At 41.1% G+C, this 27,265-nt stretch overlaps 1 protein-coding gene across 3 annotated transcripts in view; it reads right to left on the reverse strand.

Annotated features, from left to right (window-relative positions):
* Positions 1-27,265, reverse strand: part of TTC7A (tetratricopeptide repeat domain 7A) — a 170,395-nt gene that overhangs the window by 100,457 nt on the left and 42,673 nt on the right. For all 3 annotated transcript variants that reach the window (XM_057371271.1, XM_057371287.1, XM_057371281.1), the window contains exons 9-13: positions 26,969-27,106; positions 26,479-26,562; positions 15,584-15,688; positions 6,558-6,675; positions 273-330 (exon numbers count right to left, since the gene is read on the reverse strand). In XM_057371271.1, the coding sequence (XP_057227254.1) occupies positions 273-330; positions 6,558-6,675; positions 15,584-15,688; positions 26,479-26,562; positions 26,969-27,106 (503 nt within the window). The remainder of the gene's footprint in view (positions 1-272; positions 331-6,557; positions 6,676-15,583; positions 15,689-26,478; positions 26,563-26,968; positions 27,107-27,265) is intronic.

A 27,265-nucleotide genomic window follows, 5' to 3' on the forward strand; every position in this document is an offset into this window, starting at 1 on the left:
ACTGTAGATCTCACTGCAGCTAATTTGGGGCTAAGGTTATTTCTGTAGGGTGGCAGAAAGTACTCTTACCTTGGATACTCAATCAAATAATCACTGMATTTAGCCATCACAGAAATGGTTATGACAGACTACTGCTGAAATCTAATGAACTGTTTTCAAACTTYCAGGCAAGGAAGCCTTACACAGAGGAAAAAGAAACATTAAAAACACCCAATTTTCCTGAATTCATGCAAAAAACCCACAATACAAGCATCTGCAAGATTCCTACTCACCTCTCCAAAGTCTGAAGTGCTTTCTTGTTTAATTCATCCTGAGTGTCTTTCAGAGTAGCTGTAGGACAAGATACAATGCCATTTAAGGATTTAATTCAATGTTTCCGATTAAATAAATAAATGTATGGATTATTTCAAACTGGGAGCCTAAACACGGTGGAAATCTGTGTGTGTGCATGTGCTAATTTTAACATGAATTCTCAAATTCATTGTTATTAAAGATTATTTTAACTCCTATAACTGAAATACAGAAGTGTTTTTTAATTTATGTAAGCCGCTGAAGGAGACTGGGAGAAGGGGCTTAGATACCAAGAAGGCAACAGGCCCTCAGCCAGGCTGGTGCCAATGCTAAAAGCAGTAACCTGCAGCACACTCTGACTCAGATACAGACCGCCCCCACCACCTTCTTCATGTAGGAGGATGCTGTGGGTTGAACAGTGAACACCAGCAGCTGAACTTGCAGCTCTGTGACAAACACCACTATCTTTGAAACCACAACAGGCTTTTAGGCGACTTCAGATGTGGTTTAGCCACTAATGACCTCCTTCCATGCTTCTTATTGTTTGACCAACRGATCCTGCCCAGTAAGCTCACTTATCAATGTAAAAATTCCTATCTAAAACGAGAAAAGGGAGAGATGAATCAAGCTCTTATTATACCCGAGTATCGTAAGATATTATCACCAAGATCAACAGGAACAGAGGGAGAGCTTAGAGAAACACAGCTTTCTCAGATCCAAAATCGTGATGGTGATGGTTATTCTAGTGATGGTTATTCTAGTGATGGTTTTTAGAAATGCATTGGCTGTCTTGCTCTGGTTCTTAAGTTTTCAGATTTTGCACAGCAGTGGTTTCTTGTTCTGCTTATCCAGAAACTGAGAGCTAGTGATCAACTGCATAGAAAGTGATGAGCAGTCAATCCACCAGCAAACAYCACCCATGAATATATCTGATTTGAYACAGAAAGTCACTGYATGCTCCAGAATAGAAAGTTACTAAGAAGTATATAATAACGCAACAAAGTCAGTCAAACTCAGATATTCTTAAAAGTGATTAAGAGGAAAGAGATGTGTTCTTCTACAAGACCTGCAAAGCTAACCGGTTTCTTTGGATTCTGCAACATTAGCAAGTGAAATTTTGAAAGTAAATTATTGCTGCAGTAGTTACAGCGATCAGATCTTTTTCATTCCTACAGCTTCCAACAGTTCATCAAAACAGTGGTTCATTTGGAAGGAACAGCGATCTCCAGGATTTCGTAAATCATAAAGATCAAAACCTGCTTAGGCCACAAAACCTACTCTAAGTTTTAAAAACTGATCCAAAAAATTGTATTTTAAAGAATAAATTTAAAGATATGGACTTTTACGTAAAATGCAGCATTTATTAAAAATACTCCACTCTCAATAACTATAAAACAGACTMCTGCAAAATACTGCAAGAAGGTAACAAAGGAAGACAATTTAGAAGAAAATTAAAGAAACAATACTGATGTAAACAAAAATGCYTGAGGTGACACTGGAAAGGATTTGATCATACCTATAAACATCCATACGGAAAAAAAAAATGTGACATTCTGTTTCTCATGGAAACGACAGGATTCTTTATTTAAGATGTCACACAGTAAGAAAGACTGAAAGAAATGTGASTACTTGTCCCTCAAATTAAACACGAAATGGAAAAGCTAGAACTTCTAGCTTCCACCTGTTAAGACACTTGAGTTAATGTTCAGCTTGTAGTCAGAAAAAACACAAAATATGTTATGAAAATGAAGTGATTACTCTACAACAAGTCAGCTTTGCCTCTGCACTACCGGGAAACAGCATGTGACTCCCACCTCCCACAATATGGATTACATTTTCAGCTACCACAAAGTTGGAAATCTGGTTGTCCATCTCTAGATTTGTGTCTGATGTGGATGAACACATTAAAACTTGTGTTTGACAATACTGAGCATTGATGCTGCAAGTTAACTATGCCATTTACAGGACCTTTACAGCTAAAGGAGATAAATTAGGGGRAAAACCAACAGTCAAAAGTGATTGGAGAGAGATGCATAAAAAGAAGCTTGGCCATCAAGTTAAGGGAGGTGATCTGYTCTGCCATCATGAGATTCCCACCTGGAATGCTGTGTCCAGCTCTGGTATCCACAACATAAGACAAGGTTTCATTGGAACAAGTCCAAAAAAAGGCCATGAAAATGGTTAGAGGGCAGGAACACCTCTCCTTTACAGAAAAAATGAGAGAGTTGGGGTTTTTGAGCCTGGAGAAGAGAACGATCAAGGGAGGCYTTACTGCAGCCTTTTAATACTTGAAGGGGGTTTATAAGAAAGGCAGTGAGATGGTTATTTTTTTACCAGGACCTAYAGTGATAAGACAAGGGGTAATGGTTTTAAACTASAAGAGGAAAGATTTAGATTATACACAGGAAGAAATTCTTTACTAGGAGGGTGGGAAGACTAGAACAGGTTGCCCAGAGATGTTGCAGATGCCCTACCCCTGAATTATTCAAAGAAATCTGTAACCCWCTTGTATCAATGAAGAGCTCTCACTTCAGACAAAGAAAAGCTTGCACTAAGGAAACAGAATCAGATGGGTCTGATTAAACTTTTAAAATTTGTGCTCCATTCTCCAAGGTTGATAGCACTAAAGAATTCTTCAGTCCTCACCCAATTTTACTTTCTGCAAGTATGGCTACTGCAGTTCAACTAAAACACAATAAGGCCATTTACTTAGATTAAAATAAGGTGCAAAAGCAATCTGACCAAGGGGAGAATGGCACAGGGGAGTTTAAGTTTCTCAAACTTCAGCAGATACTCCCATAAGACACAGTACTTTTGCAAATGCCACCTGAGCAGCCCAAGATGTATCTTCTAAAGCATTCTGGGTTTTTAAAGGAACTTCAGCCTTAYTAAAATCCAACAGGTTCTTTGGCAATACGTTGGTATCCAAATACAAAGCTCTGCAGTCACATTTGAAAACAAAGGAGGACAAGTTCTGTCTAAGTAAAAGCAGGTAGAGCACAGTAGGTGTGAGTGCATGGAATGAAACACAATGCTGAGSATCAGCATCAACACTAAAAATGTGGGGACAGAAATCTAGTTCTAACCTTGCCCAATGGGTTGAGCACCCATTAGCAGCTGAAGCACAATCAGGTCTATTTACGTAACACATTCATTTGTGGGAAAGAATTCAGTAATGTGCAAAACTGGTCCTTTATGTGAATCACAACTTAAGAAGCAGAGATGACAGATAGATGGACTTCAAAAATACATTTCTCATCCAAATTAAAACATTGACATGCATGCACCCTTTTGCAAGTATGAGTGGGTTTCAAAACCTATTCCCTTGTGTTAAGACATCTAATATGGCATGATGTACAGTTTTAGCACCCAGAATTATAATTAAAGATTGCATGCACTGTTATTTCCAAAAGCAAAGCTCATGAGTTTGTTCACAAATAGTTTATTCACTTATTAGTGAAGAAATGGGGGGGGTGGGTGGGTTGGAACCTAACATTAAGCAGTACTGTCAGCACACTGACTGTTTGCAAAATCCACAAAGACTGATAGAGTGAATTTGCAATCCAGTCCCTGATCCATGGCCTTCTACCAAAATACTAMATGAAAACAGAGACACAGCACATTCATCTACAAAAAAAGGAGTGAGGGACCATTAAATCTACAAATTTCACAACCTGTGAGGTGGCAATGTGAGATAAGAGCACTTGTATTTCAAAATACATTCTCAACCTACTCTTTCCTCTTCAGCCTCTGTTAAATTCATTGCACCATTCCCTGTCTTCAGGGAATTCTTTGACAGACCTAAGGGAGGAAAAGTTGACAATACAGCTTATGTCAAAGCTGGAACTATGGGAGGAAGAGGAACAGTTTGCTGTTGACATTGACCCATTGTGAAAAGATCTGCAGAAAATGGACATTAAGTATGAACAGGAGGTTTGGGCTTCTAAAACTGAGGTGTAAGAGGCAATGACTTCCTCTGAGGACACATCTTTCTGCTACTTCCATGAGACTTATTTCAAGAAACATGTAATTAGACATTAAGAATAAGGAAGCTATCCAGCTCTCAGGAAGTCTTACTTCCTCCAGAAGCTTTTTGCAAGTCACAAAGAAAAGRCTTTAATACAACTCCTCAGTGCCTTTGTCTCACAGGAGAAATAATTACTAAAATGTTATACTGGAAAAAAAGACCAACTTGGATGGAAGGCTGTAAGTTTTAGAAGGCAATTGGTAAAAYGTCTCTGAAATACTTAGCTACCATTGAAAATACTGATTCACTGGAAGTCATCTCAACTGGAAAGTTATAAGAATCACATATACATACACACAGATGTTTGACTTGTCTGCATATGTCACTAAGAACTGATATAAATACAATGATAAACATGACTGAAAATATGAGGCAGGATTACATCAGGGAGCTGCTGTCTTTCAGCATTGCTTTCTCACCGTCATATACTATTTTTTAACAATGGTAATGAAACATGTCTTGCTAGTGCAAATTTGACATTTTCTACTAAAACACAGTTCCATATTCATGACCATCATATGTATGCTTTTGAAAGATTTAATCTATTTTATTAGAATACAATCTGAAAGATGGAAATATACTCTTCCTACTTCCCTCAAACAACTGAGTGACTGGTCCTATTGTCCTAAAGGCTAGAGAGATGATGAAAAGGCATATATATTCCACTATTTCAAAACATAAATCAGAGGCKAATCTGGAAAAAATCCAAGGCAGTTGCTGTGAATACTGTTTATTTTACATTAAAAAGGACATAATATGAACTAATCTCTTTAAAACCCAAAAGATTTCCAGAAAAAGTTTCCAACTCACAATTTGCTGCACCAAATATTTTTAGAGCCAGAGTACAGCACATGCCTCTACAACTGCATTCTTTAGAAACCACCTTCTTTTCATACTGAAGTTAACAAAGAGATTGTAAGGRGCTAACATAGAAAACCTATCTCTGAAAATAGTCTTTGGGATCTCATATAGTTTTAGGAACAATTTAAACAACAACTACGCAAAAYGCCCTAAAAAACTAGGCTGTTAAGCAGAACTCTCCCTAATGGACTTAAAATATATATATAAGAGAAAGTTCAGGCTAAAAGAGACATATTTTTTGACATGAGCTTTCTAGGGAGAACTATTTTGAGGCAGAGAAATGGGGAACTGGAGAGAGCAGCAGTGCCTGTTAGCCTCTAGGATGAAAAGCAGTTCTCAGAACAGCTGATCAGATATGGCTRGCTGAAAAACTACACCAACTTGCACTACTGAAGAACACAAACACTTTCTCATGCACATGCCTTGCAGAATTCTGGTGTAACTTGCAAGGCCAGCATATTCCATGATAACATAATACAGTAATTTTAGCTTTGATTCAGACGTCTTTGCTAGAAAAAGTTGATTTGTTTCTGTGGAACCTATCCAGCAGAAAAGACATTGCTTGCATGAGGGCAGGACTGCCAAAATGATTAGGAAACTCACCAGCTCAGCCATTATTCATGGAAAYTGTGTTAGAAGGCCTTCTACCTATGTTAGAAGTCATATAAAAAACAAAGACTGTTTCCACCTGTGAGCTTGATGAAGGTCAGAGCTAAAACTCTCCCAAATACTTTAAGCCCTTCTGACTACTAAGCACCAAATCTGCAGGAGCCCCTTGTCCACTCTTTCGAGATCCAAGTAAGCAGCATTAAAATAAAATACTTCTTACATTYAGTGGTCTGTTTCTAGTCAACATCCACACGTACCAGTGAGGTAGATATTTTTATCTTGTTTACTTCTAAGTAGAAAAAGAAACGACATCACAGAGAGGTTGAATCTCAGTGGGGAATCAGTATCACGCCAGGAACTGAAGTGAGGCATTTCTGACTCCAGYTCTTGGATTGTATTTCTTTGATTTATGAGTGGGTAAAAAAGTATAAAAACAGATGGAAAGTTTGACTTTTTGTTGTGTAAATAAGTGAAAGAAATGAATTACAAATATTCAAGTAAAGCACACCAAGCATTGTCAGCTACACTCAGATTATCACTCCCTAAGTAATGACCCACATTTCTTCCTTTACCCAAAAATTTCCCTTTTACTACCACAGAAGACAGTTCTTTGAGCAAGTTAACAGTCTCCATTTATCTTACAATCAGATTGWTTTTAATGTCTAGTCAGCACTGGAAAACAGATTTTCTAATAAACTTCCATTGCTTGCACTGAAGACTTTGAACAAATGCTCTCCATACAACATACATGACAAACAGGATAACTCACCATCAGTAGCTTGAAGGCTGTATGTCAGGCCCAATGCCAAGTAACCCTTGGCTAAGGACTCTCCAGCATTATCACCGAGGTCTATCACCATTTTAGCAAAGTGTTCTCCTTCTTCCAGCTGCAAAAGAGGTAGGTTTAGATTTACAGGYGTTTCCTCCATACTTGCTTCAATAAAATTTACCATTAAGCTTACCTGCAAGTGATCTGAGAGCAATTCCCACAAGGGCTTTCAGTGATCTCAGGGAAAGGAGGATGCAGAAGGTCAGATTAGCACACCTTGGGTGCATAGGCAGTTTGGAGAGAAGTTTGGGTTTTGCAGCCCAAACTCTTTCCAGATGTGTAAGATTAATCAAGGGCACTATCTTATTTTATAGTTCCCTTCAGGCACACCTCAATCATGYAACCTTAAATACAAATGCTGAATCAGCTGGACTACTTACATGCCATCCTAGCAGTACATGGAAAGGTCTAATAAGTTTCTTCCTTCAAAGGAAGACCATTCAGTTTTGCTTATCAAATTTTACTTTTTTTTTAATACATTACAAGAGAAAAACCAGAAAGCRCTAATTTCACTGAAAGCTCTCAGCTGCTGCTTGCAGTTCTGCTGAAAGGACACAGAAATTTCAGGACACCAGTTTTGGTCTGAACAACCACACTGCCTTGGTAGCCCCTGCTGCACTAGCCTCTTCCTGCATCTTTTGCAAAGATGCAGTTTCCTTGAAAATGCATTTTATATGATAGTAATCAGAGGAGAGAGCAGTCACAATCTTGCAGGATCAGCCTGCAAAATGATTAAATACGTAAGCCGGTCTCTTCCGCTACAGCACAGACTGCTCCCCACAACCTTCCTTTCCACRCAGATCTATCAGCATCTGTAAAACCTGAATTAATGCTAGTTTTAAAAAAAGTTAAGTATTTTATTACTGAACAGTGTTTCTCATTTCTAGAGAAATGACCTGTAAGCTGTATACACCTTGATAGGTGTAGGCTGGAGAGACATTGGCAAAACGCATAAGTAAGGCTTTAATGACAGAGCCTACAGAAAGTTCTCCTGTCTGCACAAGACAGTATGCAGATCCTGTCAAYCATAATCAGAGTCATTCCTAATCAAGAAGCAGACACCATTACACTGACAAATCCTCCTTTTGGAAACTTTCAYTGCATGACAACTGACTTTATAGGATGGTGTTGTTTAATTTTGAGAAGGTTTTTTTTTTTTGTTTGAAATCCAGCTGGTTGAGACACAAGTACTGTGGACTTGTGCCCTCTTAATACTCAGCTTTTTCATACTTCAGCACCTCATGGGTTCTTAAGATCTAAAATCACTCACCCATAATGATCTGGAATTAAAATGCATCAGCAGACAAAAAATTTCCCTTCTGCAGCGATCAGTTAATATGCTACCTATGAAGATAATCTACTTGACTTGATGTAGCATCCTGTCAATGGGCCTCCTACCCACTGGACCACTTGAAAACATTCAGGTGACAACACTAAATAATGGCTTCACAAACAAACCATCTGGGAGTTAGCAGATTATATCAAACATAAGAAAAAAATCACTGTTAACGTAAGACTGAGAAGTGCAGCTGAAGAAGCAAATCTCCACTGCTTGGATCTCTGCCTCACTGKTCCAACTCCTGAAGCCCTAAAATTCAAATTAGAAGTAGAACAATAGTTCCCCAATTTCTGAAACCTCAGCTCAGTCAGCCCAAAGAACAACACAGCTCAGAAAACTCTTTCCTGAAAGCACTACAAAAGCATTACAGTCTTGCTCATYGCCTGGTCAATGGTGATTTGAAAACCACTAGGTGAAAAAGGAATACCCTCTCGCGGAATACTTGGACTTCCTGACTAAACTGCAAGGTCTGTCTCTGAGGGTATAATCCAAACTCTAACAAAACCACTAGAAATAGTCCTCCCTACCAGAGTTCAGATGAGACCCTTAAACTTTGACCACAGAAGGAAGACTAAGATTTGTTCTAGCAGATTTCTTAATCCTGTCAATAGCCCTACAAACTTCCCTGCCACATACTGAAATGTGTTCTGGACCAGAGCCAAGGAAAATGTAAGAAGAAAGAGTCTTATGACTTGCCTTACAGAAGATAAAACCCCAAAAACCAAAACCCACAAATGAACAACAACAAAAAACCCTCCAATAAAACAACAACAGAAGTCTTCATCTCAGCAACTTTTATGTAAGACATGAAACCTCTGCAGCTTGAAAATTCAAAATACACCTCTTTGCCACCATAAACAGCTATATTCCCACTCTCTTTCTTCATTGTTTCTCCTCTTCTCCCCACACACACTTTCATCCAAGAAGCCTCCATTAGATGAAGAAAAGTTATACAAGGAATTCTAATGACTAGTGAACAAGAGTAGGGGTGGGTAGAGTGTATGGAAAAAATGATTAAATGAAAGGTTTGGAGCTGAAAGGAAGACATGCAAAATTGGAGAGATTTTGCTCCATTGTTTCTCTGAATGGTCACCTGATGGTATTTCCAGTCTGACTGATGGCCTACACTGCATAAATCAGCAGTGCACCAGTCAACCTTCTTSCCTGACAGTTATTCAGGGCTACCTGTCAGTATCAGAATAATGTAATGATAATAAAAACCACAAATTTTCAGGGTGGCTGAAACAGCACTTCCAGCACATTCTTGTAAACATTTATTTGTACTAAATGTTAATGGCACTTTGACCAGCCACAAACATTCTTATGAATGCAAACTTGGGTCAGCTGAAATCTGTTTTGATAATAAGTGGCCTTGAAAACTCCAGCACAGCTGCTTCTGTTTATAAGAACATTTACTTTTCCTTCTTAAAGCACTCAGACACTTCCCCTGCCAGCCCTGCTGTGGCAGCCRTCTGCCCCCTCTTCTCCTATTCTCCTACTCTTCAATCATTCCGGGCAAGCGTGAAGCCAAACCTTTCACTCATATCATCCACTGTGAGGTTTCAACTCTCCAGTGCATCAGTCTTRTGGATGGCCTAGTCAACTGTGAACCTGGAAAGTACTACCTGAAACAGGAATAATCCCCTTGGGACATACCTGGGGTAACCAACTAAACTGCAAGGACTACTAGACTGCAGGATAAAAACTCSTGCTCCATACACCTGAGTGAGAGACCAGTTGTGAGCCTGAGCTGTGATCTGCCAGTAAAGCTGTGTCTGTGAGCGTCCTTAAGGATATGGGATGTCTGCACTCTGTATTGTGAAGTTGAGAAAGGAGGAGGGAAACAAATTCTCAAAGGCATATTACCTCTGATTTGGCCCTTACTATTCATTTTTATGTTTTTCTGTATACTTTGCACTGAGAAGCTGGTGGAAAGAGCAGCATCCCAGGTTGCAGGGAGTAGGTCACTGCCTCCATGACCTGCATGGAAGAAAGTTCACAAAGAAGGCATGGGGGAAAAACAACCAGAGAAGAACTTTTTGCATTTTGCACTCGAGCTATACAAAGTGTCAGGAGGCACCTGGAAGCACTAGTTAAGCAACCCCTCCATCATACCAGAAAGCAAACACCTSGCACCTGGACAGAGGCAGGCTGCCAAACTGTGAACTGATACCAATGAGATGGTAATACGTAGGGGTCGGTTGGATTTTTTTTCCCCCTTCCACTTCCTCCTTCTTATTTGATAGAAAAAGAACAGTTGGTAGCTGTGGTACCCTGAGGGATGTTTCCCCTGGTACAGAGAGTGGCTGTTCCAGCCACCACTGTTACTTGGCCACAGGTTTTGGTGTGTGCTCCAGCCAAGCCYGGAGGCATACTGACAAGGGAGTGGAGAACAGCAGGTGCTGTCCCCTGGCTTAATGCCACCCAGCTGGTGTCCAACTGCCACTCAGATTGTTTTTAGAAAAGCTCAACCCCACTGAATCAACAGCTTCCAGGACTAAGTAGGAATAGCACTTCTCACCAGCACACACTAAGAGTAACTAAGGACAAAACAAATCAATGATGTACATGTAAGCACCAGGAAAGCAGCACTTTATTGTGCCAAAAAAGAGGAACACACAAAGGAAGAAGCGGGAAATACACCAAATATCTCTGGGCTTAGGACAGCAGACAACATTAATGAAGCAGGTAAGTTTGGACACCACTGACAGTGAACAATACCCAAGCACTTAAGAGACCAAAATCTTACAGAACAGGTATCTACATAAAATTACACAAGTTGAATTGATCTCTTCTTACCATTTTCATTACACTAGGTTGTAGCTATAYAGACTAATTCAAAGAAAAGAATATAAACATTATGAAATGAGGATGCCAAGAGGAAAAATGTGTAGGAAGAAAGTGGTCTACATGGCATGGTCTAATGAAAAGGTTTTGTCCCACAGCTGTTTACAGCAGACAAAACTAATCATGTTGTGTATGTCAGGAAGAAAAAATCCTACACTTTCTATTGCTGGTCTAGTCAGCATTTGCTCTTTGTGTCACCATTGTTAAGCCCACGAATTTACTCTGTGTAAACTCAGTCCCCAGCACTTACGAATATTCAGGCCTTTCCTCTACTGAAGCTAGAGTGGTTTGTTCACAAATGCAATGTACAGAAGACAAAATTCTTGGTCATTTTTAATGTCTAAAACCCACAGGATTGTCACAGTAACAGTAGTGGTGATGTAATCAAGAATGTCTTTTAGAAGACAAAAGAAATACCTAGTAGCTTCTGGACCTTCCCTGCTTTCTCAGCAGCCTCTCACCCTGCTGATGCCGATCCTCTCGGATGTCCATCACCAGGCAGAATAACTCCAGTAACAGGACTAGATTTGATCTTTTAATATTATTCATACTGCACTAGGACCTAAGCATTTCCAGGCAAATCCTGGGCTCCTAAGTGACTGGGTCCAAGCACATGCACAGCATTTATTATCTATTGTGGCAAGGTCAACGACAGAAGGGGAGAGAAGCACTCTCTGATTAAGTGGTGTGTGAAAGTAATGAATGATAAGCTGTTAGCTCAGAAATACGCAGCTCTAAGTCTACACCCTGCCAACCCCCCGACACACACCGTGATGTCCTGACCTCATGGCATGTCTTACTCWCTTTTTATGACTCCAAGCACAGTCTGCCCTGGCCCAACACCACTGCACCCTTTCCCTGACTGATGGCATGATCTCTGTCTTCCCAGCAAAGTGCTGAAGCAGAGCACTTTGCTGTGCATACAAGTTGAAACAAGTAAGGGAAATGTCTGAGGTACAGCACCATGCTGTGCTGCAGCTTTTGCCATGGGAAAAAGTCCTTTGAAAGGCTCTCATTAGCTGATAATACTGGCATCATTTGATGCTACACAAGTTTAGCACACCACCACTATTGCTATTATATCAACTGTGCGGCAATGAAAATTTTAAGAATATGCCTCATGTCTTCCTGCCTTCTGTCGGGACAGAGTTCTAGAAGATTCAAGACTATCCTAGGAATAATAGTCTATTTTGCTCTGTGTATTTACAATGTTTTCAACATGCCTCCATTGAAAATAACAGAGTAAAAGACAAAAGAAAGCTTCAGAGTAACCCTAAATGCCTCAAACAAGGCTCCTAAATTGGAAAAATTCAGTATTTAATGCTTGACTGTAAGCAGAAGTTCAGTTTTTAGTATTTACACAATACCTGCCATAACAKGATCCTAGAGAACTTAGATTAGGAGTGAAATTAACAATACTGTACTATTAAAATATTAAAAAAAACCCCAACTTATACTGAACTCAAAGTCACTGCCAAAATAGGCAAGTGAGCATTCAGCTGAGGCCATGCCAGGGAAGGCTGAGTGAAAGAGGGAATTGCAGCAAGCCTTTTAGTGAGCAGAACTCTGAATTTATAGTGGAGCAAGGCAAGGCAACCTCAGTATGGACATGTTCCAGTGCAAGCTACTTCAACTTTCCTATGAAAATTTAAAACAATACTCTGACCTACAATAGTCAAAGACTTCATAGTGCATTTTAGAAAGCTAAAAGACAGCTGGCTAAACACAAATGGGCTTTGTGTTCCCTTGACAGAATCATCCATGTGCAAGTTCAGCAAACCATTGTGCTGAAAACTCAGCAAGCTGGAAGGTTTAGCAGCATGTTGCCTCAAAAGTAATTCCGAGCCTATTTAAAAACACTCAAAACACACATATAATGACCTAGGTACAATTTAAAAGTTCCAACTTTGCTGTACAGGTCTGATTGCATCCTGACCATACAAATGTGGTTTACATATGTGTACTAGTTTTTAAGTTTTTCTGGTCCTCCAAGACTGCTGACTTAACTTTTAGAACTAGTGAAGTATTGGTTTATTGTTTGCACTGTTTGGGTTTTTTTTTAAATTTCTGAAAACCCATAATTCTGAGAAAGGTAGTCAAAACATTGCCTACACCACTCGGTTGTCTACTGCAGGGCCAATCCTAAGAGTAAGTGTTTGATGGGGGAGATCATCTCCTGATGTAAGCCAGCATGGTACCACTAATATGCCAGTGGAGCTGTGCCAACTTACATCAGCTAATAATCTGGTCATACTGCCACAACAGAAGCTGACRGAAGCTCAGTTCTTTTCTGCATCAGGCTCTGTTATATATTGATTTGCATGGCATTGTATGAATGCATTCATGTTTTCACTTTGATTTGTTCTGCACTGAGAGATTATTTCATAGAGGTGATCTGAGCATCCTCAATGTTGTAAATCACTATATTAGGTTTCAATTAATTTTCTGTTTTCCCTGTTCTTAAAGTGTGCTGAGACCCATGTACAAAGCCACCAAAATTAGTTAAGCAATCAGTAGATTAATCATAAAAGAAACTGTTCTGTGCTTCTCATTCTGTAATTATCCAGCTGCATAAATGTTGTGGGTTTGGGGTTTTTTTTTAAATGCTAGTAACTGAAAGAAGACTAAAGCACTGCTTGCCCATGGATTATAAACAAACTGGCTACAGTACTGCACCACACAGTAGACAGATGCAGGACATAATTTAGCTGTTTCATTTGGATAAATGGTGAACTGATTTCACCCTTTTCCTGCCTAGCCAGCAATCAAGTARGCAGATATATTTCCTAACTGAAAAATTAAGCATAATTTATATGTTCTGAAAAGGAAGATGTATTTGAGTATTTGTAACTGCTACTATTTGTCCATTAGACTGTTCCTGTCCCATGTCTAGCCTCCTTTCTATTTATACTGGCATTGATCAGGCTGTTCACTTCCAGTTTAAATTATTCTATTCTGATTTGATTGCCATGTAATTTAAATGCAAATAATTACTGTAAGGATGACATTTAGAAAAACAGCTCTGCTAAGCAGGAAGGTCTTTATTAGGCACAGGAGTCTGCCAGTAATATCAGAAGCACCCCTTTGACTAAGAGATGTGGGAACCTATCATTTCAGTTCTTTTAAAAGATGCTCTGATTTACCTCTGACTCTCCTTAATTAAAACTCTTCTATACCATCGTCAAGTTTGGTATAAGGATAAGGCACAGGCCACTGACTGAAAGGAAGAGGAATATTTTTAATTTGCTTTTAGTTCATAAGGCTGTGCTCTACATAACTGCAGTAAAATTACCCCCTTGTGAAATGTTTTTATTTCATAATGCCCCCCYGGTTCTGAGCCAGGGTCTGATTGAATAACACTGAAAAGCACTGCACACAGTAAAAAAAAAAAAGTAGTACATTGAAGAAAAAGCCCTCCTGTTTTAAAATAATCAAACCCAGCTCATTTTTCTCTTCCTCCCTTGCCTTTCCTACTTTTTATGGTTAGCCAGTTGTTTTATCAGCTCTGCCATGTAAGAGCAGACTGGAGATATTGGATTGCCCAAGATGGGATTGGATTRCAGTCTCAGTCTTTTCAAAGTAATAAGGTATTTTTACATGCTACCTGTGCTTTGAAAACTTAATCAGAGATAGTAATAAAAGTATTCAACACAGCTATAACGCCTGGCTTTAACAAGGTTTTAACATTACCAAGAAACAGAAAAAAACCCTATCAGCTTMATTTTAAAAAACATTCACTGTAAATGTTATTTTGTATCACTGAATGAGTTTCAGCCTTCAAAATTACGAGACTGGTGGGTAGGAGAGAGTTAAATTGCTCCAAATGGAGAGCAGAAGTAGGTTGGGCAGATTAGCAAGGATTCCCTGTAGGCCCTCAGACCTGAAGACTTTTCCTAGAAAAAGATGCTGCCCAGTTTTTGCTGACTCACATATAAGCTTAACCAGTATAGTTTGAACAGTATAGTTCATCCAAAAACACACATAATCAGACATCCTCCCTGGTGGTGGTGCAAACTAATACAACTCAAGTTTAGCTGAACACCAGCTTTCATYACAAGGGATGTAGAAGATGGGGAGGCGGGGTTAGGGGACAAAACAGCAAATTGGCTTCTACAACTTTTCACCAGGATCTGCGCAGATTCTTCTGGTATTTTCTTTCATGTTTTGTTGCATCTTCGTTTTACTGCTTTTTAGCAATTGTAATCCTTCACTGACTGCAGGGACACCTCGTGGTGAGGACAGGTGAGAACAGCAGGCTGCCATTCGGTTAATTAAACCAAGYAGCAAAAGAGTGACAGATGTTTCTGCTCCTTTGGATAATTAGAATTTCACGGGCACCAACTTCCACTCCCACTCTGCTTCTGGGGTGTACATTAACACATCCAGAACACAAAACACTAACACAGCAACTTCAAGAACAAAGGACTGAGATGTCCAGCAGACCTGAACTGTCTAACAGTGCACTCGTAACTATTCACTTGTGTCTTCCAGAGAACACAAGAGTGGACAACTGAACGTGACTCAGTTGAAGCAGCAGTCCTCAGAATGGCTGTTATGGCTTTCCCCCCTCCTCCTTTCTTTAATGTGCCAGCAAAATACATTCTAATGACTCACTGCAAAATTTCTTGCAGGGATTTTCATTTTTTATAAAAGGCACACGTGTGTACGATTTCTAACAGGGATTCCCTTTCTCCCCACTGCAACTACACTGTTGCAGACTGCAGRCTGTCACTGCAGCACCTAATTCATTACATAATAAGAATTGCATCAGCTTGCTTACCCAGTGCAATGACCCAATGCAGACCTTGGCAGCCAGAAGAGGAACGGTGGGATCTGTAGGTCGCAGTTTAGCGCATTCTTTGAGCACTGACACAGCATATGCCGACTGGAGGAGTGGGAGAGAGGAGGAGGAAATAAAAAAAGCTGATTAGACAATGCAGTTGGGARTCCAAGCAAAATATTTCAGTGATATGTACAAAGAAGTGCTAGAGAGAAAAGAAGCACACGTCAGCAACAAGTTAGCAACTTTATTCCCACCTCCACACGCAAACACACGTGTAYACACGTGCACACAAACACACATGCTTCCCATGCTCAGAGAAAATAAGCCCTGGCTGTGCRCTTCACAAGAAACAGTTTTCTTTAGCTATCAATGCACTGGTTATTTTAACTCTGCCCTCCCAATTCACAAGGATTGTGCGCTGCAGTTTTCCTTGCATAACCAWCTTCCAGTAAGCCAGGAAAGATCACAAAGAGCTTATCCTCCAGTGCATTCACATTYGAGGCCAACTCTACTCAGAGAGGTTTGTGCAGCTAAAGTAATCTGCTCAGTAGGTTGCTTTGCATCTTCTCCAGTTCCAGGACATACAAGAAAGCAACTGGGACTCCACCATACAAAGGATGAAGCAAGCAACTGCAGATCCAAACACTGTTCAGTGTGTGGTCCAAGTAAGAGCTAGAAAGAAAAGTCCATGAAACTCTCGCTGTCTTTCTGGTGTTAGGTTACCATTAATGAGGATGTTTTTTAACCCTTACACAAATTCCAAGGTACTCTGCAAACATTGCTTTTTACAACACACATTCATGGCTGCCACATTTCAGATGCTTTAAAGGGGAATGAGGAAAGCTCTGGTCTGAGATTGTGATGAAAAGGCCACGTCARCTGGTAAGAGAGGTGACAAGAGTCGCCCTACCACAACCTCCCAGCCCATCCCACCCGAACCACAGCTTGTCTCATGTTTAAACCTTCCTCACTACTGACCCCTGATCCACTCAAATTTTCYCTTAAGCTCATGCTTAAGCTCAAGGGGAAGTTTTATTCTCTTGGAATTTCTCCTTGCATGCCTGTTTCCTCCCAAACTTTTCCACACAGTCCCAAGACACAGTGCTCCTCCTCAGAAGCAYATTAAACAGTCATGGCTTTTCCATATTACAGAAGAGCATCAATAGAGACTCGCAAAGTCAAACTATCTGCTATTCCTGACAGGTCCTGGGCATCTCATCCTGACCCCCAGGGGCTCTCCCTATCAGAATTCTGACCAGCACAGGCAGCTGGGTCTGGTGATTGCTGCAATCCCCTCCAGCAACACCACAGCTTCACATTCCTACTGGCCAYGAGCACTCGCCCCACTCACACCACATCAGAGTGGGCTGCATCTGCCAGCTCCTTCCTCCACAGAACTGAAGGTCGACTTCTTGCTACTGAATTCAAAAGCCTGGTTAAGAATTTGCTTGGAAGTGAATCTGGGAAAATGGAAAACCAGACATACACCAGCCATGCCCATGTTAAGGCAAAGATTGGCATCTGAACCAATCATAACCAATCATAACCAATGCAGCAGGGAGCAAACCCTGCTGCTTGAAAAGCTTKGGTACCTGTCTTATGGTCTGAAGAAGAGCAGCAGAACACCCTATATTCTTCAGGTTGCTCCCACTTACCTACCACACCACAGAAGTGAGGACACATTTAATAATTTAAAATTCAAAATGCACAATTTGCCTCAAGACAGAAAGACGCTTGTCGCAGACCAAGGATGGAAATCAATAAACTTTGTCCTAGAGCTTGCACCATTACCTCATCCCTGTCAGAAATAAAGAAGTGGGTAATTCAACCCTGAGGTACAGGAAGAAACGCTGCTGTGCTCTGTTGTCAGGAGGTGACAAGCATCCCTCAAATAAACCCCCCCCACCCCRACACCTATTTGTTCTGAACAAGTGGTGTCACAGGTTTTAGTGGCATCTTATTCCTCTCTCTCGCAGAATACAACCTGCACTGAAAGCAGCTGGTACTCCCAGCAGCACAAGGGATGTGYTGAAAATCCAAGCATAACCCCGTAAGGCACCTAGGCTGGAACATCATCTTCTTGCCCTCCTACCTAAATTCCAGCCTCACAGGTGTTTCCAGAAATAAATAAACGTGACAGCAGGACAACACRCACCACAACAGCCAGTGTATCTGCAGCTGAACCCCACCACCCCTTGTCAGCTCACCATGCAGAAGTGAACTGCAAAGGCCAAATATGCAAGAGACCATACCCTGTTCAGAGCCAATGCTTGCAAAAACAGACACAAGCTCAACCCAGTGGTCATTTCTCAGCTCTCCACCAGCACTGCAACTGCAGGGAAAGCAGAAGGCACCTGGGAGCTGGTGGCAGTGCTCCTGTGGGTCAGCACAACCAGCAGTGACACGCCTGTCCTAACTCAGGCCACAGMTGCAGGACTTTGCAGGGTCAACACCAGAAAAGAAGAGATACAACCATTCCTTGCCAGTTCCTCTTGAACTCTGCTCCCTCCCTGTCTGCAGTCTGCTTGTYGAGTAAGGCTGGTCCTCAGGACAAACCAAACTACAGCCTCCAGAGCCCTCAAACCACAGAGCCCTTCCTGTGTCTATCCTGCCCCAAGCCTGTTCAGGAGGCTACTGCAAAACAGTGACTACTGAACGCTGCATAGCAGAACATCCCACCTTGTGGCTGCACCCAAACACCTCAGGTGTGGAGTCACTTTTTTACTCATGCACTGGGGAGCTTCTGGATTTATAGAGAGAGAGGCACAGTTTCCACACCGCTTCTAAAACATTTACAAAGTYATGTCATTTTAAAGAAGTTTATAAAATTTGCAACTAAACATATGGAGTAGAAGTGGTTTTAGAAACAGGGTGACATGAAGCCTTTTTCCCCAGCTGCACTTTAAAAATTCAAGAGGTATTATATAATTTACCTTGAAAACTTTACTCAGCAGATATTTTTTACAAATGATGAAAACATTAGTCAAAGAATGACAGGAGAAATAAGATCCAACTCCCACAGTGACCTTACTTAGGGGAGACTGGCATGACATGTAACACCAAGGTTTCTTCAAGACAGTGATTACAGACATTAATAGCCAGGAAAAAAAAATATCAAGCGTTCATTATTGAATACAGATATCACTGGTTAGTAAAAATATTTAATATGGAACAGTGTTTGTGCAACATTGAAATAATCTGTTAATTAAAATGTACATATTATTTCACTTAGCGTGGGTGGACCAAKCAGCTAAGTGTATTGTTTGTTTGAGATTCACTGCAAGGCAATAATAATTTGATTTATTGGTGAGGCATGTTTTGAAAAGAGCAGAAATTGAATTCCAAGTGAGTACATGCTTCCTACTCATGATTCTGAGCTTCAGAGGGGCTCACATAATAATTCAAGCCAGGATTTATGTTGTTTCTATTTAACTTGCTAATTGCTGGATTACAATGACTGCACTAGAACCAGTTCCCAAGGACTTGAGAAAACTAGGTCTCATTTGGCCTCATYTCCAGCAAAGAATCACAAGGAAGCTATTGGGGAAGGAGAAGGATGGAGAGGACACCTACCCCAATGTAATTATGGCAGCCACGGTTTTGGATCCTACAAAGGAGTAAATATAAAGAGAAACAACTATCCAAATACAGAACTCAACYTGCATTCCCCATTTACAGATTCAATAATGAAGCATGGAAGCATACACCTCAAAGGTGCTTGCACATGAGCATAACAGAACAAAGAACATCCTGCATTTAATTTTATTTCTTCCTTTTCCAAATGGCTTGAGAGAACATGCCATCAGTTATGGTAAACCCATAGATACTGACAAAATGCTGGTTTTCCTAGTATGCTCCAACACCATTTCCATTCTTTCCCCTCCTTTGCTCTCTCACTATACCAAAGCAAAAACGAAGGATGTCAGAGAGTAGTTGAATTTAGAAGATAAGGAAAACACAGAAGAATTTCCAGACAGTAAATCATGCCTGATAGACTTTAACATACCATGAACAGTTGCTCTTCTCTTGCACAGGTTCCAAAAACCTCCCTAGTTATTTGCTTCTTTGGTAACACTTTTCAGCCAGAAAAGGAAGGCGCTAGAAGAAAAAATGTTCCTCAGGGATGATGGTTTTGGTAGACAGTCTGATTGCCAATTTACTTGGCAGTTTAGTACACAAAAGAATCTCCACAACTAGYGATGCTATACTCCTTGCACCATCCTGTCTGACTTTAAATAGTGCACTATTTCAAATGGATTATGGGGAAGTGGAGGAAATTTTTCATCCCAGTGCAAGAATGAATATTCCCTGTATTCTGGGGCTCACAGCCATTTAGATATAAATGATTTTGAACCGACACAGAAAGATGACAGAATGAGCAAGTAACTGAGAACTCTGGAATCAGTTGTTTTAGTGTTAGCTTCCCAGTGAATTTAGAAATTTCTGTGAATCTCTCAGCATGAACATTATTCCCCTAAGACATTTACTTCTCTTAACACAGGAACTGACTCTCTTCCTTTTCTTTTACCCTGTGTTTATCAAATTAGAGCACTGGAATAAAGCAGTTTCAAAYACTCCCTCTTAAAAGCACCTCTTACATTCTAAGATCTATAAGCACACATTTGTACTTGCTAATGTGACAAACACCTCACTTCACACTTTCTGTCATGAAAAGAGAGTTAAGCCTGAAGGCAATTACATAGCCCACCTAGGTATGCTGCTCAAGTCAGGCATCTTAGGAAATTTCAATTTTTTTGTACTATCTACAGCACACAGGCAAACTCCCTTCTAATCTTTCCTTTCACCAAAGGAAACCAAACTATTGAATATACCCTAGATAGCTGACCTTTGTAACAGGATCTTTAACCAATGAATGTTCAATATTTTAACTTTCAYTCCCCAGCAATGCTATTTAAGGAGCCATCCGAGGACTCTGCTGCTCCCAAGGTTCCTGCCTGCAATACAAAGAGAAATGCACTTTTTTTCTAATGCCAGTTGCCTAGCAACCAGCMTAAGCTTTTGCAAGAATACCAACAGAAGGAACAGCCTAAATCATAAAATTTGTCTGCTGTTGCTGCAGAATTATGTATTAAATATATTTATAACTTTCCTTCTAACCTTCTGGAAAGCTGTATRTTGGCAATACAGGCATGGCTGAGTCAAACTTGAAGCTCCTGGAAGCACTTAGAGACATCTGCTTTTGCTGCACTGTTTAAATAAGGGGAAGGATTCCTTTTTTTGGGTGCAACACAGATATGAGCAGCTCAGACGTTAGCTTGTCATTATTTGGCTATGACCAGTGTGTATCAGCAACTTGCTAGGGGCTCCAAAATCAGAGTTCATGTCTGCATAAGACTGGTTTCAAAACCTTAAAATGCTGTCAGCACAAGCTTTAGGCAAGGCTGCAGTATCTCCAACTGCTGAGCAGCCAAGGGGAGCACAGTGACACTGCAAGGCTAGCTCTGGGAAGAGCTGGAGCCTAGCCCTTCTGAAACACAGCTGACTGACAGATGCCAACAAGGATTGGGCTATTTCATTTGTGTAATACCAGACACCTCCTGAAGCTACGTGATTAAGAAAACCATTCAGGTAGACATGCATGACTTTTTCTTCTGCTTTGCCTTAAAGAGAAACAAACATAATGGATAAGAGCAGAAAGGAGCATTTTGTGTAGCTGAAAGCAGGTTTATCTGCCTGGTTTTGCAAGGTACCATGCCTGGGGCCTCCATCCCCTACTGCCAAGCCTGTCTATCTATATGGTAATGCTGACCATTGTTCCTATGGTGCCTTCAGTAAGGGCTAGAGAGGGCTGGGGGAAGGTCAGCAACAATGCAGCAGTTTTCTCAAGTCACACAATCACTGTCTTCAAGGCAAGCACTGGGCTGATGGTGTTCTGCAGGGCTGGAGTGCAYTGCACCAGGCACCACAGGAACACATAACCACCATGAGCAATCCCAGTACAAGGCCGGCTGAGCACAGTCCTTGCCTCCAGTTGCCTCCTTCCAGCTCCACTGAGCTCTCAACTGAGGCTTTTCCCCACACACCCTTCAATCATTCCCAAACTCTTCCTTTACTTCCTCTTAGGCACTTCATCCCCTCAATGAGTAAAAAGCTGAGGGGTAAAAGCAGATTATCCTCTCCTAGCAGCTACTCCAGACTTCCTGTAGCTGGCCTAAGACTATATCACTACTCACCCCTCTTCTCAAGAAACCCGCATCTTAAAGCTCATCCAAGTTGTCTTGTGGTGTTTTTTTCATGCAGGGATGCTGAACATTAGTGTGAATATGTTTCCATGCATTGCATACACTAAGAACAATAAGCATCTGTACTTTAGAGATTACGACTCAWGAGAGCTGAATGGCCCAATAGGGTACCCAGCACTTTTAGACTACATAGACTCAAYGTTCACAGAATAATTTCACAGCTATCCTTGAAGAACCCCTCCCTCACTAGCCACAGGAAAATGGCAAATCAGRGTCACTAAACACAAATTTTGTCTCCTTGTGTGGTAGGTAGTGGACAGGCACCGATGTTGCTTCATGTTGTTAAGGTATATATTTTAATACTCACAATGCAGATCTAGAATACTTTCTAAGTACCATAAATTTAAGCTAGACCCTACTCACAACACACTTCTGAGTCTCTACTCCCAGAGAGCTCCAGTGACACTCTGGATGCCCAGACTAGATCCTGTGTGARGACAGTAGGTGTGGAAGGGGACAGAAATCTGAAAAAGGAACATGTAACTGATCCAGCTGGTTCAAGGCCAAGGAAATGCCTGTGAGTGCACAAGGACCCTATTACAYATCCCTTGTGCTTGTAATACATCATCTAGACACTACGATAATTTTGCCTCCAATTTCAGAAATGTCACAGAGTTACCCTCATCTGCAGGAGAGGTGTGTGTTGGTAACCTCCACGGCCTCCAGGGAAAACTGTTTAGCTGAAAGCAGCAGCAGAGAGCAAGTCTACCCCAAGCAACTCTCTCCTCACTGCTGCAAAGACTACAAAGTCTTTTGCACTCTGTAAAAGAGAGTTTGGTCCTTCCTTTCCCCATGGTGTTCAATACTGGTCACTTTTTCAAAATCTTGAGACAAGCAGATGCAACTGTCTGCATGCGTTTCACTCTGGCAGCCGGACAGTGTCTCCTCTCACTGCCCGAGGACTGTGCCAGATGGCATCCGGCTATCACACCGCTCGCCACTCAGGCTCCAGCCTGTCCACACACRGCAGCAGAGCCAGGGAGCTGTGGTGCCCACTCAGCCTCCAGCTGATATTACCACATAGCCAACGTTATTACCAGCAGAAGCAACTTAAAGCATCTGTGAAGAATTCAGCAGTCAGCACCACAGGAACAGGATGCTGCAATACAATGATTTMAACCTCTTTGGCCTGTTCAGAACTGCACCTGGGGACACAGGACATCTCCCACCATGTCTTTGCCATTGTCTAGACTTCCCTCAATTTCACCTAAATTTGCCTACAAAAGTATTTGAGATTTTTGTCATTTAGATAAACATGGCTGTCCCRTTCAGGGATTATACAGCTCAGTATAACAGGCATTCCTAAGAAGGGGTTAAAAAACAAACAAACCACATCATCTTTCTCACCATGCAAGTTGCTGAGAAACACAGGAAAGTGAAATTGCTGTCACTCCMTAATTTCCATCACTTAAGTGGATAAAAGACAGATAGGAAGGTTATGCTTCTCTGAATTTTTCATTCACTGTTTTAGGAAGCCCCAAGGCCWGGAGGAACTTACTGAAGTGATGTGCCTATTTTTGTTAAGACACATGCTTTTCAGAATAATGTGTAAACTCAAGCCTACATGCGGTAATGAGCCAAGGTGGCTGGCTTGACATTCAGACTGATCACTTGTGAAAAATGACAATCATCATTTGGCAATTTTTTGGCTGGCAGAGGAAGAAACTACATTGAAATTCGACTTGATTGACTTAATCTGAATATACCAATTAAACGTACCACTAGTCAAATACAGTGTGGAATAGAAGGCAAGATAGGATTTTATGGCACTTCTAAGGTCAGAGTTGAAAATCCTAAAAACATGTTTAAAAAAAAAAAAAGAGAAACCAACGTTTCCAGCATTTACAGGTTGATAAAACTGTTCCTGTCATGCCCAGGATTTATGAGCACAATTTGCTGTACTGCAGAACAAGTAATGCTGCAGGATGTGAGGTTTCATTACCAAGAAATGAGATCATGAATTGGCTGTGACTGAGACAGGTGAAAATAGATCTTTACCTATAAAAGCTCAAGTGTACTGTGCATTCTGCAGTCTAGACTGACCACACTGTTTTCTCATCAGTCCTTTCTGCCACACTGSAGCACTTGCTTTTAAATGAACTCTGTCCGGCTATCAAGCTGCCAAGCAATATAAAAATGTATGCCACATCTCCCATTACAGGATGACGCATTGCAGAGTATATGACAGGAATCCTCAGGGAATACTTTGGGATTAGAAGTGAAATACTGCACAGATGGGATTGTTGGGTAAGGGAATTCCCTCTGACCCATATAGGGCTCAGAACATTTCGCGCTCTTGCATCAACAGGAAAGATTAGGACATTTTACCTTGTAAATATTTAAAGTACAGGCAAAAAGACATGCTGCACTTGAAAATATRGAAAGATAGGAGAGTTACAGAGATTTAAAAAAAAAAAGAGCTACCCGAGTATCTAAGTACCCATTATTCTGTAACATATAGAGAAGATGAAGAGGCATGCAAACATAGAACGACAAGAACAGAGCTGTCATGCTTGTTGTCAGAAGCTAAAGACCAGGCCCCACTTCTCCATACTAACCTGAGACTGAAGCACAATTATTCTCCAGATACACTTATACTTAACCACCAGCAGTTAAAAATCTTGATTTGCCCTCTAGCAGATTACTAGAGCTACAGCATTGTCTGCTGTTGAGAACCAGGTTACACAACTTGTAAAGTCAATAAACCTTCTAGACAAGCCCCATATTCATGGTAAGRTTCTGTGCCTTTCTATCATGTCCTATGTAGTTGTAGGATCAAGGGACGAAGTACCTGAAGGATTTGCAAAAGCATGGAGGGCAGGGCTGTGCTAACTCCAGCTGAACTCCAAGGTAAGTAGACATGACATGCAAGCCCCTCACCTGACAYAGGTCAGGGCAAGGTATGAACACCATGGCACCAAGCTCATTGTTTAAGYATACCACCAGTAGCTTCAGGTTTCCTTATACATGATTCAGTCTAGCCATTTTTTCAAGATTGGAACGGGATTTTGAAATGCTTGCACTAAACTTCTGTAGTGATCTGTGAGGCTCGTTGTGACTAAAGATCTCTGTTCAGCTTCCTGCTAATCTAATATGCATTGCCAATGCTTTGGTATCTCATAAACCAGCCAGATCTGTTATTTAAAAAGCAGATAATGATGGAGTCCCAGAACAGAGTCAGAGTCTCAGGTCTCACAGAGGACACCCCTGGTACCTCAAGAGAGGTCACCACATATTTGCCTAGGGCATTCCACAGATCCCCAGTGATTAAGGCCCCACAAMTCTCCACAGGCACTTTTTTCCCAGTGTTCCATTACCCTTGGTTTTTTGCCTCTTAATAAGAAACATGAACTTGTGTTGTTGCAACTGGATGCAATCACTTATCCTAACCACCATGGACAAGATTAACCCTTCCTTTTAAGATCTCATAAAGACTTGTCTCTCCTAGACTTTTTACCCTCCCCTTCAAGGTAAAAAAAATCATTTCAGTCATTCCACAGTATTGCTTACTGTACCCTTAGTCACATTTGATGCTCTTTAACAGACTTTTTCTTGTTGTTCTGCCAGTTTTTTGGAAGTRGAAGGCTTAATATCAGACAGTCTTCCAAGAGAAGGCCTTGCCTACGCTCATGGAAGTGAAGGAATCCCTTCAGGTATATTCTAAGCTTTGCATCCACTTATTACACATAAGACAAYTTCTTTGCAAAGCCATAGATTCATCTCCTATTTCTATGGCAAGGCCACAGTTTCCAGCTCAGCTTACAGACATGAAAGGTCAGTAGTAGCTGTAATTTGGCAGATGAGTGCTAGTTGGTGGTCCCCACTCAGGTCCACATGGATTCCTGTACTCCCCATGGGCACACAGTATAAGACCATATTGAGTGGTCTACCACTGTACAGCATCAAAGTGCAAGTGGGGACTCCAGAATTACCAGGCTAAATTTTGTACCATCTACATTTCCTACAGGAAGTCCATGCTTCTRAGACAAAGAAAGAAAAGCTCCCGCTACCTTTGCCTACCTTTCACAACCACACTTCAGCCATCTCAGTGGCTTACTGATGACTTTCACAAATACCACACTAATTTAAAAAAAAAACTTATGCTAAAACACATGTCCATGCCAACATCCACATTGTTTCCTTTTCTAAAGCAYATTTTGCACCAAGCACTTTAAAAATATTAAGACAAGTTCTCTATGAAAAAATATTAACATTTCCTTGATCAGATGGAGAAACCACAGTTTAAGTCTACTGCCCAGAGACACAGAGTGAGTTGATGGCAGTTTTAGACACCAGTTCTTTCTTATACTAAGCACATTTATGTTGAACCTACAGAGAGTGGACAGCTGCAAAATGCTTTTCAACCCATAGCTAGGCACAATCCCCATTTTCCTCCTTGACAATGATAAAAAAACCACTACACAGAAAGAACAGTACTCAATRTCGAACGCATGCCCCGATCACAAAGCGCAGAGACTGAAAGGACAACCCTGTCCTTTCACAGAGCTGCCTGATGGCACCTACTCCCACAAAACACATGACCCTACACATTCAAACAACTAATCTAGATTACACTCTTCACACTCTTCAGAGGAAAACACGCCCTAAGTCCTTTGGTTTGAACCTTACCTTTCCACAAGCTACCATGGACAGGGCAAGCTGGTACCAGAGGTGAAATTCATCAAATGCAAACTTCATGGCTCTCTCCAAGCACTAAGAAAGAAACGATGGMAGAAACAACAAACTTCATTCATTTTCCTCCTTATACCTTTTGTCAAGACTGCTGTTTGGGTCAGGAAACAATCGCCAGACCCAGGTGATTTTTTTTTTTTAATCACACCATTTACACCTCTCAGTTAATGAGACTTGCTATCGTCACTTCAAAAGCAACATCACTTCAAAAGGCAGCCACTTTGTTCCAGTGCCTAGATAAAAATTATGTTAATGTCTCAAACAATTCTGTGTGCACTTCTGGCCTGTGCTACCATAGTTCTGTAGCTGTTTCTGCTAAATTGCTATCTAGCACACTCCATTTTCTTCTTCCCCAGCAAGGCACTGCAAAGAGTGGCTTTGCCAGTGTGTTTGRAGGGGCAGTTTCAGCAGAGGCCAGAGGAGGTACCTCAGACAGCATCACATACTGCCCTCTTCTGCCCAGTGTGATGCTCAGGAGGTCATAAACTGCAGAGGCATCCTGAAGGCTGACGGCTCGGTCATCCTGCTGGTCTGGGGCTCGGCTGATCACTGCGTCCCGGTTCGCCTGCGCAGACACAAGCAAARCATCAGAAACCAAGAGAGCAAAAGAGAACTGACTCCTCCCATAGGAAGCTACACCCATCATTCAAAGCATTTTGTCTCAAATCATGTCRAGGTATTTTTCTTTTTAAAGTTTATTACAATGTAAGGAAGGTGTTTCMAC

This window comes from Malurus melanocephalus, unplaced genomic scaffold (genome assembly GCF_030028575.1).
Source record: "Malurus melanocephalus ecotype Western Australia unplaced genomic scaffold, MMel_1.1 scaffold_5, whole genome shotgun sequence".
NCBI lineage: Eukaryota > Metazoa > Chordata > Aves > Passeriformes > Maluridae > Malurus > Malurus melanocephalus.